Source organism: Takifugu rubripes, chromosome 10 (assembly GCF_901000725.2).
Source record: "Takifugu rubripes chromosome 10, fTakRub1.2, whole genome shotgun sequence".
Lineage (NCBI taxonomy): Eukaryota > Metazoa > Chordata > Actinopteri > Tetraodontiformes > Tetraodontidae > Takifugu > Takifugu rubripes.
In genome coordinates, this window is record NC_042294.1 from 9834556 (window position 1) to 9847122 (window position 12567).

General features: G+C 49.6%; 2 protein-coding genes across 2 annotated transcripts; both read left to right on the plus strand.

Annotated features, from left to right (window-relative positions):
• Positions 1-1792: 1792 nt before the first annotated feature.
• Positions 1793-7078, plus strand: LOC105417012 (uncharacterized). The gene is made up of 21 exons (XM_029843156.1): positions 1793-1928; positions 2680-2771; positions 3243-3562; positions 3643-3901; positions 3975-4085; positions 4187-4234; positions 4324-4397; positions 4610-4684; positions 4770-4807; positions 4877-5016; positions 5269-5380; positions 5444-5502; positions 5575-5619; positions 5732-5799; positions 5870-5907; positions 5984-6017; positions 6096-6130; positions 6225-6352; positions 6436-6550; positions 6639-6987; positions 7055-7078. Exons 1-21 carry the CDS (start codon positions 1885-1887, stop codon positions 7076-7078), a joined length of 2208 nt encoding a protein of 735 aa, XP_029699016.1. The 5' UTR covers positions 1793-1884.
• On the plus strand, positions 6982-11637 carry adgrg2a (adhesion G protein-coupled receptor G2a). The gene is made up of 15 exons (XM_029843177.1): positions 6982-8218; positions 8292-8404; positions 8500-8636; positions 8708-8864; positions 8932-9087; positions 9170-9292; positions 9360-9405; positions 9478-9581; positions 9663-9787; positions 9857-10125; positions 10198-10297; positions 10370-10656; positions 10761-10862; positions 11111-11224; positions 11286-11637. Exons 1-15 carry the CDS (start codon positions 7171-7173, stop codon positions 11381-11383), a joined length of 2979 nt encoding a protein of 992 aa, XP_029699037.1. The 5' UTR covers positions 6982-7170; the 3' UTR covers positions 11384-11637.
• Positions 11638-12567: the final 930 nt, after the last annotated feature.

Here is a 12567-nt window from a genome sequence, read left to right on the forward strand (position 1 = left end):
TAGGGTCCAAAGACAATCTCGGCTGTTAAAATCCCCAGATTTGATCTGGAAACGGTGCGATCCTCTGAGCCACTTTCTCTCCCATCTCTGAATCCATTTGAATGGAAGCGTTTCTCCGCGCGTGAAAAGAGGAGAGAAAAAACCTGCTGCTTGTCTTCAGCCGCTGATTTAGCCCTGGTGTGTGTGTGGGAGTATCTTCTCTATTTAATCCATGCTACCCTGACACTTTAATCAAGGAGGTACAACAGTCCTAAGACTACAGCGTGATCCCTGAGCTCCACACCTCCAACGTGAATGCTGCTGGCTGCACTTGCTGGAGGCTACATCATCTTTTATATTTATATTGAACCCAGGTGGAGGCCTGAATACACATCTTTATAATGCTCGCCAAGGTCTTTTTTGATGTTACATCACTTCCAGTCATAGAAAACATCTTTGGTATCCCATCATATATTGTTAACTGTATAATTTTTATGTTCTAAAAGGCCTTCTGGTTGCTGTTGCTAAATAATTGAACTTGCTTGGACAGAATATTGATATAGTTTGTCACAGGAAATTAAAGGTCACCTTTTTTTCCCAGTGACTGTTGATCCAGGACCCAACACGCCACCTTTTCCCCTCTGGTCTCCCTATTTTCTTCGCAGTTTATGGAGACGGACCATTATCCTCTATACTCTGGTTGTAAAATAGGGTGTATTGATTTTAGCGAGTGGGGGAAGAGAAGAAAATGAGGCTGTTTTCAAATTGCTGAAGAAGCTGGTAGGAATCTCAAAATGGCTGCAAGAGCTTTTCGATCAAATTCAGCCTTTAAATGTTAGTCAGACTGATTCTGTCTGTCTGAATTTACCTCCCAACAATCAAAGAGTAAATTATTGGTTGGTATTGGTGACCCTTCACACCACCACCCAGATTCTCCTCCATGGTGAGGTTTTTGTAAAAATATGTTGTTTTTTCTCTACAGAGAGGAGATTCCTTTTCTGGTTTCATCAAACTGATGCTGAAAGTGTGGAAGAATACGGGCTGTAGGCCGACCTGGGCCCCGTTTTTGTGGGTGACACTGGATCTCCTGCAGAGGAAAACCCACTTCTGGTCTTTAGCGCCCTCTTCTGGTCTGGACTCACCAGCCAGGACGCCTCCTCCTCACACACGAATGTGTAAGTCCACAAGATTGGACACATCTAAGCCCGAGGCCTTTTTCTCTGGACTCATTTTGTATCTGACATCAAAAGCAGGTCCGCATTCTGAGAACCTGCTTTTCTGTGCGCTTGCGTGTGCACGTGTGTGTTTCAAGCTGCTCCCAGATCTGGAGCCTACGCGCACACATAATACTCTGTCCAGGAACTGTCTGGTGGTGCATCCTGTACCACCAGCTGCTGCCCTGCAGTCAAACTGTTGTTACGTACAAGCAGAGATACAATAGACAGATGCTGTAACCTGGAGGACACATTGGATCCATTCAAGAATGATCGGGCTTGTTTATCAGACTATTGTTGTTAAACTGTGTGTGTGTGTGTGTGTGTGTGTGTGTGTGTGTGTGTGTGTGTGTGTGTGTGTGTGTGTGTGTGTGTGTGTGTGTGTGTGTGATTGTTTTGTCTGCTGTCTCTCCCCTCAGGTGAGACTCGTTGTCGCATTTCAGAATTTCTGATTTCCTGAACGCACCACGCCCCTCGGACGCTCAGACTCAAGCATGTGAGCCTGCAGACAATGCTGTGGCACTGGAGGCAGGTGGATCCTGGTGGAGGAAAGGGGGGCAAGTGAGGACACGGGAGGAGGAGGAGGAGGAGGAGGAGGAGGAGGAGGAGGAGGAAGGACAAACGCCGCGGTGGGACAGCAGACGGTAAAGTTGGCCCCAGAGTGAGGACACCATGTGATCAGACTCCAGGAATGTTAAAAACTTTACATCTGCAGACGCTTCTGAAAGGCTTCAGGTAAGAGCTTCAGTTTGGACAGTTACTGAGTAACAGGGAGGGTGTGGTGAATATTCACAGTATGTGTATCACGGTGGGGAATTTCCGTTTTTGATGACTTATCTCGAGGGTCTGACTGGTCAGAGGGATGGATTAGTTCTGTCGGTGTTTCTGTTCGAAACTTTAAAAGTCTCAAAACAAGCCTGCGAACTCTGCAGGAGGATGCTTTGGATCCCAGCATCGCCCAAAAGTGTGGAAAAGGAAGGTGAAAACTAGGTTTTGTTGCTCGTTACCTGGATCACGGGGACCACCTTTACCCGAGGATCCGGCGCTGCGTGCGGACAAAACTCACCCTTTTAGATAAACGTTCGCCTCCAAGTCGTCACAAATATCAGGATTTTGGATTCTTTTATTGTATGGTGATGCGCGACTCTGACTGCAGAGGTGTGGATGCAGTGATGCCCGTGTAACCTAATCTGCCGTGCACGCCCCTGCCCTGCAGCCAATCCGCCTGTGTGAACAAAGCAGCGGATAAAGTTCGATTCTCTTCTGAAAAGAGACTTTCCGTGTAACCCCACCACCGAAACAGTGATACAGTCTGCACCCCCCAACGGGAAATCAGTTTGCACGCGAAGGGTGTGTGTGTGTGTGTGTGTGGGGGGGGGGGGGGGGGGGGGGGGGGGGGGGGGTACTGCAAACCGAATATTCTCGTTTTAATGCAAATGGAGATGTATCAATGTCCCATTCCAACATGTCACTTCTCTCTTTGAAGGAGGATGTTTGGTCTTTGTTGTGGGCAGAGATGGAAGCATCATTTACTTCCTGTTACTTTGTTTTGGCTGCTGACGGCTGTCCCACGCACAGGTAAATCAGAGAGAAACAACGCAACAGGTCAACTTCTGCATCAAGAAAAGTCCCGATTACCTCTGATTGAAACTGGATTATTCCGCAAAGCTTGACCGGGCTAAACGTCGCCAAATAGTAACAATTGGAATGATAGTATTAAGGATATTAATCATTTAAATTTAAAGTTTTAGTTTTGTCTATCCGATATCTCACTTTTACACAGTTGCTAATTCTCGAGCTAAATTCCTGACCAGAAAGTGTGTCCGTGCAAATTTTTGTTGTTATTAATTTTATAAATGTTTTCAGCTAAAGTGAAGATTCAGTGGATAAAATTAAAATCGAGTCCTCAAGGTTGGTGTAGTAATATGTGCCTGCCATTCCATGTATGACCACTGGAGGCAGAAGTGCTGTTTCCAGTGAAATGCTAATATTTCAATTGTACTGCTTGTTGTTTGAAGTGTTATTTTCTTTTGTTAAATTCCAATGCAGGTCTTGGACATTTCCTGGGAGACACTAAAGCCGTGTTGAACGGCTGTGAGGACCACTGGTCACTGCAGGCCTCCATGCCGGTTCTGTTTCAGATCACCGTGTGTGTGGACGTCCGTGTGCTCACCCGCGGACCCTGGGTGGCCTTCTCTTACAGCTCGGTCCACACGCCCAGACCGGAGCTCGGTCTGGAGGGGGATCAGCAGGCTCTGTACGGGTGGTTGCTGAGGGTCCGGCACAGGTTTCCTCTCCAGCTGTCCCTGACAAACTGGCACAGGGTGTGTCTGAGGCGGGACGTTCTGCGCAACCTGTTTAGCCTGGAGGTCGGATTCTGAAAAAGAATTCCAACGTGATCTTTAGTTTGCTGCTGGTGCTGAATCTGCACCATGTTTGAACCTCTCAGGTTGACGGGAAAACCGTGTCGGAGCGGACCGTCGTCGCTCAGGCCATCCCCGCCTCCGGCTCCCTGCGGCTGGGCTGTCGGCCCTGGGAACGTGCGCCGGGATCGGTGCCGGGAGAAGTAGAGCTGTACCTGTTCCGCATGTGGGCAGACCTGAGCAGTCACGGCCCGTGTGAGGACGGCTCCCTGGTTGGCTGGAACGCTCGGTACTGGGGCCTGACCAGCGCCAGAGCTGGGCGGAGAGACCCCAACCTTCAGTGTGGTGAGACACACGGGTGTTCTGTTCTCACAGAAACGTTCAGGAAGCTTCTAAACACGGATGTTCACTGTTTCAGCATCTCCAGCTGTAGCTGGACGGATGTTTGTGCCCAGAAGCGGTGGGAATCAGGCTAATTTCACCACGACTCCTGCAGCGACATCTACCAGTCACATGACCACTCAGACAGGTGAGCGACTGATGATTCAGTCATATTTGTTGTGGCTGTTGTTGACATCAGAAAACACAGCAAACGGCAAAAGGTCACGTTTGTTTCCTCTGTGGTTTCAGGCTCCTCGTTAGTGACCTGTGCCTTCCTGCAACTGTGCTCCAGCAGAGGTCACCAATACCCCCCCCCCTGACCTTCTGACTCTGACATGAGGACGTTTGTCGTCTCACTTCTTTCCTTCTTTGTGTGTTTGCGGCAGATGCGTATTTCTGGGCCGTCCTGAGAGTGGAGGCTGTCGGAAGAGACATGGCTGAAGGAGATGTTCAAAACCTGGTGAGAGCCAAAGACCTGGGATCTAATAGAACCATTCCCACTCGCAAAATTTCACTTTCAGGTCACATTTCTGAATTAAATTTTCTTCAACCGATCTGACGAAAATAGTCTTTGGGGTTCTTTTGGGTGCAAACACTTCCAAACTAAAGCTGAGACTTGAAAGGGGCAGAGTTGAGGTCTCAGACGTCTCCTCGGCCTCCCTTGTCACTCAGGTTTCAGACATCTTCAGCTGCCAGAATCGTGCGGGATTCACAGATTTCTGTGAGGATGACAGAAACCAGCTGCAGGTCAGCCTGTCATGAAAGGAAATCCCTTTTCACCGTGTCCACCATAAAACAGCAACATGCTTTCTTTGCTCCCTTCTTCCTGCAGGTGGTACAGGTGACCTGCAGGGACAAACAGGCTATCAGGTAACAATCGAGCGTCTGACTGGAGGTTTTATCCCCTGATAAACGGTGACGTTCGTGTTGCGTTTCCAGGAACACAACCTGCGATCTGCTGCTGCAGCTCAGCCATGCTCGGCCAGCGTGTGAGCTGCGTCAAGCTGCGGTCTCGGCGCTGCACAACAGCGGAGAGAGACAGATCCGAGTCCGGATCCAAGGAGAGGTGGAGAGAGTCGGTGAGGCGAAAGAAACACTCCTGCTGCTTTAAAGCCTGAACTATTCTCCCTTTCAGCCCAGAAGTTATACAGTAAAACATGAAAACCCCCTTAAAATTCATTTAAAATGTGAGTTAATTAATATTTTTAATGTCATTCACAAACATGGAGCACCACAAAATATCAAGTCTGAAGTGAGATTATTTTACAGTAACATTTATTTAGTATTTTATAAATTATTATCATAAGTTTTTCTTTCTTTCTTTGCGCCAGGCCGAGACCTTTGTAAGCCCGCAGCGCCATCCAGTGGCCGCTTTGTGCGCTGCACATCCGGGTCCTCCCTGGATGAGCTGTGTCAGGCCAAAAAGGCGCATGAACTCACATGGTAAACCGCTATTTTCCCGCAGTTATTTCATTTTCCTGTTTAATTGCTTCTCTTCCTCCACAGCTCTGTCATAGAACCCGACTCCGCTCCGGTTCCTCAGAACCGCGGGAAGCCCTGCAGTGGTGAGTTCCATCCTCAGAGGTGGTTTTGCTGAGCACATGGTTTTCTGATCTAACTTGTCTGCACTCCAGCAGGAACTCCTCGTTTTTGTGACTGCAGCACTTTTTGCAATTCTACACGTGAGTGGAGACAAGCTGCTGTTTTTTATCGTTAAGAGATTGATCGACGTCAGTAAAAGGCGCCTTAAACTGAACCCCGGCGGATGTTTTTCTGCTGTTTGCTCATTTTCAGGCCAGTTCTTCGCTGTAAAAATCGACGTCAACCGTGCGTCTGTCGATACCGCCTTCCTGCAAAATTTGGTCGGTTAAAGTTTATTGTTTAAGGTGTTTTTGTGTTTGCGGCAGCTGACGTTAGAACTTTTCCCGACAGTTATCAGCACAAAATGTTGCCGGGATGTGTCCGAAGGGGTGAGCGTTCGCAGTCCGAATATTTAATATTCATGGAAATACCCAGAAAATGAATATGTTTATCTTTTGTTTACAGTTCGGTATGTCAGGATATATCAAACCACTACAAGGTGAAAAAAAAAAAAAAAGACGGCGAATTAACTAAAACTGGATGAAAATAAACTGATGCTTTTATTTTTGTCTTCCAGGGAGTTTATCTGGAGTGTCGGGGGATGCCGCAAAGGTGGGCAGTGTGGTCTGGTTTGGCTTCGGAATGTTAAACATTCCCTTTAACTGACTTGAAAACAGGAAAAACCCGTCCTGAACCTGGTTTGCAGGTTGCCCGGCTGCACCGTGATGCTGGAAATGTGGCGTCCCGTCAACATTTGTACCCTCGATGAAATGCTGCAACAACTCATCCGCAGGAACGCCGGGATAACGATCACGCAGCCCGCGAGGCGCATGGGTCAGCCTGCAGGGTCCAGTTTTCCTATCATTTGTCCTCTTGTGGACGCTGACAAAGGTTTTTGCTGGATCTTGCGTCCTCAGTGGTGTGCGGTCCTCCGGGTTTGTCCCTTCGCAGTCTGCTGACGTCCAACCTGACCTGGGCTAGCGGCACGCAGATGTCGGACATTTGTCAACCAGGAAACAGGCTGTTGCGCTGGTAAATGTGTAAAACATTCCTGTTTAATGTTAATTTAATCTCCTTTAGTGCAGTTAGCCAGAAAAATCACCCGTCTTTTCCTTTATAGTGACAAAAATGAGAAGATTGGTGTTCTTCTGACTGACAGCTGCCGTCCTACATCCCAGCAGAGCTCAATCCAGTCGTTAGCACCGGCCACCAACAACCTGGCCCCTGTTGCCATGACAACTTGGCCTCACTCAGCAGTAACACTCAAAATAGTTAGCAGCAGCCCCTCTGAGGCAGCACAGCCTGTGGTTCAGACTGTCCCTGAAAGGACATCGCACAACACAAGCAGCCTGCTGACTGGACGTGCACAGGCCGGAGCAGCAACGTCGCGCCCTGTCACCTTGTCTTCACTGATCCCTGTAATTGCTGATATCGATTCAACCGTTGACACGACGACGGTGCTGAACACCGTAACAACAGCCGCTGTTTTTAATTACACAAATCTGAACAATGTAACTACACCCACACCTTTTCCAGATGGTACAGAAGTTCCCAACGTAGCTACCGATGACATTGTTTCCCCCAACAACATAACAGAGTACAACATAACAACAATTAGCAGCCAACAGGAACAACTTAAAGGTGTGATCACAATGACCAACACAACAGCTAATGTGTTGACGACGACAGCTGCTCACAATCATATCAGAAAGGGTTCTTTAACTACGGTCACATCTCCTAGCAACCTTGTGTATTCCAATGCAACTACAACCACAGAAGCCTACGAAACAGAGAACAGTTTCACTGTAGACGACGACAGGAACCATCACAATCACACAAATTCAAGTCCTTATGCAGCAGAGTTCCGTACAACCGCAGTCACACTGCCCAGCAACAGCGCAACCACAGAGTCCGCTTCCAGTGTAAATACAGGGGGGAATGATGGGAACCCAGATAATGGTCCAGTTACCAGAAGCATAAATACATCCTCTAATCACACCACAACATCTTACGATACGACACGATACAACATAACAGACAGCTTAAAGGCACACAATAACCTAACTGGCACATTTCCACCTAATTTTGATACAACCGATGCCAAAACCACGACGTATGATGGCCACAATACAGCAGTGAACAGTGTAGCCACAGCTGCTAACGGTTACACAACAGTCTCAAAGACTTACACAACAGAATTCACTGACACTACGAGGGGTACTGCGACAGGTAATGCAACAACAGACACCTTTATGCCTGATTACACCAATGTGAATGACAGAACGACAGTTTCTGCCCCGAACACGGACGCGACGACTGTATCTCCAAATGAAACGGTCAGTTTAACTGCAACAGCCTTCGGGGAACGTGTGAGCAACACAACCGCCATCACCGGATACTCAGCCCAGCCAACCGTCCCTCGACTGAACACCGTCGCAACACCGGCGACTCGCAGCGTTACACCGTCCAACCATATTTACGCAACCACCAACACTGGTCCCAGCGTTGCCGGACGTTCCACCGCTAACGTTAGCCAAACAACAACCAAAGCTCCAGCTGTCATTTCATCAGCAACAGCGGGAAATGCTATTGTTGGACACATAGCGACAGACACTTCAAACAGGAGTGGTCCACCTTCAGCCCCCACAACAACCACACTTCCACTAGCTTCTCCAACTGTCTTCAGCACAGTGAAACCAGGTATGTAAAGTTTAAAGCTATTAAATCTGCTCACAATGTCAATAAATGGAGAGGATCTCAATATCGTGTCAAGAAACACCCCAAAGAACCACTGGAGCGACCACCAAAAACAGCAGAGCGCAGGAGGAACAAGCTAGCAAGCTGCTAGATCAAACCCGAGACGTGTCTCAGCTCAACTCATCTCAGGTAACCCTACCTGCTAACACATGCTAAGACGAAGAGCTAAATTAGCCTTGAGATGTAGGAATGGGCGGATCACCTGGACCTGACCCTTGTTCCAGGTTTCACAGTTGGCAGAGCAGCTGGGGAAACTTCTGGACGGACCCACGGTGTCCCAGGGTGTGGGTCAAATGGCCCTAAACATCATCAGCAACCTGATGGACGGAGACTCTCGGGCGCTCTCTGCATCAGCCAACAGGTACAACAAAAACATCAACACATACATGTCGTGTTTCTGAAGCTCCCGGCTCTGCTGCCCCCTGCTGGCAGGCTGATTCGTGCCGTCGAAGATCTGGGAGTGAAGCTGGTTGTAACCGGCGACAGTGAGGTGGTCTCGTCTAACTTGCTGGTTCTGGCCGTGAAGAAGGTCGACGGGACCAAGTTTCCGCCAACATCTGTGGACATTTACGGGACGAACAGCATCCAGGTAACCCAGGGCGACATGAGCCTCCCATACAAACCGCTTCTGATGTGTCGAGATGTTCTGTGTCCAGTTCAGGGGTCTGAACCGGTCCAGGTCAGAGAGGCTAGGATCTGCTCTGGGGTCTGTGTTCTTGCCCCCCTCCCTTGGCTCGGGTCTCGCCCGGGAGCAGCAGCAGCAGGCCAGCAGGGTCCAGTTCTGCTTCTACACCAAACCGTCCCTCTTCCTGGTGTGTCCACCATCAGATCCAGGCCCAGGTCCAGTCCTCGCTCCTCTGCGGCTCTTTCATTTATCCCCCCCTTCATTCGCAGGACGCAGCCTTGAGCAACCAAACTCTGGTGGGTCCAGTTCTGGGCTCCAGTGTGGCCAATCTATCAATAAGCAACCTGACTGAGAATATTGAGTTCACGATCCAAAACATCAACCCGGCCCAGGTGAGTTGTTTCGTTCCAGAACTTCACCGGGTTGGTTTTAAAAACAACACGCTGCCTTCGTTCCCAGTCCCCCCAGGTGGCCTCCTGTGTCTTCTGGGATTTCTCTCTGAATGGTGAGCTGCAGAACAGGGTCAGTTAAGAGCCAAAATGGCAGCATTCATCCACGTTCTTGCCTTTTTTTTGAGGTGGAGGAGGCGGCTGGAGCTCAGCTGGGTGCTTCCTGGTCAACGCCACGCCGGACTACACCACCTGCAGCTGCGACCACCTCACGTCTTTCGCCATCCTGCTGGTTGGTGTCTGCGCCCGCGTGTCAATAAGCAACAACACTGATACAGACGCTGACAATGGCGTGTGTTCCTCTCCTGGACAGGACCTGTCCAGGCAGGGCCTCCCTGACCACCAGCAGGCACGACCCCTCACCTTCATCACCTACATCGGCTGCGGAATCTCGGCTGTGTTTCTGGCTGCCACGCTGCTGTCGTATCTTTCGTTCGAGTAAGATTCAAATTGCAACTGCAGCTTCATCTAGAGCCAAAAGCAGCCTGACAGAAGGTTCTTGTCCAGGAAACTTCTGAGGGACATCCCAGCTAAGATCCTGGTCCAGCTCTGCGTGTCGCTCCTCCTCCTCAACCTGCTCTTCCTCCTGGACGGATGGCTGGCGCAGCACCCATCCAGCGGGCTGTGCATCAGCACCGCCTTCTTCCTGCACTACTTCCTGCTGACCTCGTTCACCTGGGCGGGGCTTGAGGCCCTGCACATGTACCTGAGCGTGGTCCAGGTCTTCCTGCCCTACCTCAGCAGATACATGCTGAAAGTCTCCCTGATTGGTTGGGGTGAGGAACTCTCCCGAATCCCTGAAACGCTGCAGGATTGCGCTTCTGGCCTAAAAATCCCGATCTTCGCAGGCCTTCCTCTTCTTGTGGTTATCGTCACCATATCGGTGGACAAAGACAACTATGGTCTGGTCCCGTATTCCAAACATTCAGATGGAACTTCTGATAAATTGTGAGTTTTCTCCTCTAAAGAATTGAAACGGGCCGTGTAAAAACCTAATGGGACTTCTCTGTCCTCCTGTAGCTGCTGGCTGCGTAACGACGTGGCCTTCTACGTGGGCGTGGTGGCCTACTTCCTCCTGGTCTTTGCTCTCTGCCTGCTCGTCTTCATCATGGTCATGGTGCAGCTGGCCCGCATCAAGAGGCAGAACCCCCACAACCAGTCCCCCAGCAGGGGAGTGCTGACAGACGTGCGCAGCATCACCGGCCTGGTCATCCTGCTCGGCCTCACCTGGGGGTTCGCCCTGTTTTCCTGGGGGCCCCTCGTCCTGCCCTTCACTTATCTATTCTCCATCTTCAACAGTCTGCAAGGTGCACCACACCCTTTTTTTTATCCTCCTGCATCGTAGAGAGGAGCGCGGTCGTTAATCCACCACGGTTTCTCCTAAATCGAGTCAGCTGTTCCTCCTCTTTAGGCTTCCTGGTCTTTGTCTTCCACTGTGCTGCGAAGGAAAACGTGCGCCGTCAGTGGAGGACTCACCTCTGCTGTGGGAGGCTGCGCTTGGTCGAGAACTCAGGTGAGGATCTGAACGCGTCCCGATGGCTGCGGGGCAGATTCGGGTTTGGTTCCCTCGTCGGTCATGTTGACAACTGCTGGGATTGGGTCACCCTAGCAGGGGTTTGCCTTCAATTGGGGAAACCAGGACCCCCACTGGGATGACCCTGAGGCCCCCTCACAGTTAGACCTGTCATGTGACTTGTCCTTGATGGACCTCAGGTTCTGGTCCAACACTCTCGAAAACATCATGCGCCCATTTTTTTGTAGAATGGAGTCGAACGGCCACTCGGAGTAACCGGACCACTCCCGTCGCCTCCTTGTGGGCTCCGCATTTCCCATCACGGAGCTCCTCCGTCATCAGCGACGGCACCAGTAACGGCGGTACGTTCGCAGCTTCCTTCCGTGTATCGTCTCCATTTTTCATTCGTTGGGTTGGTCGTAGGTTCCGTGTTCGCGGACAGCGGAATATCTGACTGCTGCAGCAACGACGTCATCCTCAACGAGATCCACAGGAACCTGCCGCCTTGGCGGGAGGCCTAGAACATGCGGCGTGGCCGCTTACCGCCGCAGCGCTAATTAAATTCAGTATTTGGGGAGCTTTTGAGGCTTAATGATGGTCGAGATGGATTATTAATATTGATTAGAGGGCGTTCTCTTTTTGACCCTGACATAAAATATCCAAAACATATGTAAATGAATCAGGTGATTTTAGCAGTAGCCATGTTTCCGAGTGGGATTAGAGTGTGCGCATCATTTTTTATGTCCTCTTTTGTTCAGCAGTATAAAATAAAAATGTATTTTCATTGGAGGTCTGGTTTGATTTTCACGCGTCATGTCACACACCGTCCACTAGGTGTCAGCAGAGCACACGTTTGTAAAAGGCTGCATGAATAAATGGGCCGATACAGGCTTGCTCTTCTAACCACACCGCCAATAACTCATCAGTCAGCGTGAAAGACGCATTTCCTCCCAGATGTAATTAATTTCAAAGATCATTTTGGGTGCAGATGTGCCCTGTGTGTATCTTCGTCTCTGCCAGGCTGGAAGTCTGGGGACGGGTAAAGACGTGCCCGTGCATGTTTAAATAGTCAATTTTAATGTTGTGTCATTCTTAAACGGAGGTTTCAGGACTAATCCAGTTTGTGGGAAGCACCCCCTGCTGTGACGTGACACATCTGACATTTGTGCTCGAGCCTCCATTACTGCCGGTCATCAATATTTAATCCAGGTCAAATGAGAGGTCTGTCTCTTCCCAGGGGGGGTTGCTGCAGCAGCTTAACTCCCACACCTGCATTTTCATGCGGGTCACACCAGCACGCCATTTCAGGCGTGCAGGCCTGTGAATAAACGTGGTTCAAAGCTTCTAAAAATATCATTAATCTTCCTTTTTTCGAAATAATCCAGGTCGTTGATGACACTTTGGTCTGCAGTGGCGTTTTATTCAGTGATGAAGAGAATGAGTGATAATGTCCACATCAGCAGGAATGAAGGCCCCTCGGGGACCTCTCTGATCAATGAACCATCCCTCTTAATCAAATGTTGATTGAAGGGATCCGTCGATTCAGCACATTCTGTCTTTTCTCTTTGGCACGCCGGGCGTTTAAAGTTGTGTTTAGGGCATTATTGTCCTCCAGGGCTTTAAACTGAGGTGAAACTTGTGTAAACATGGGTTTAAAATGTATTTAGTGGTTGTTTCGTGTCAAACAGACTATTCAGAGTGTCTC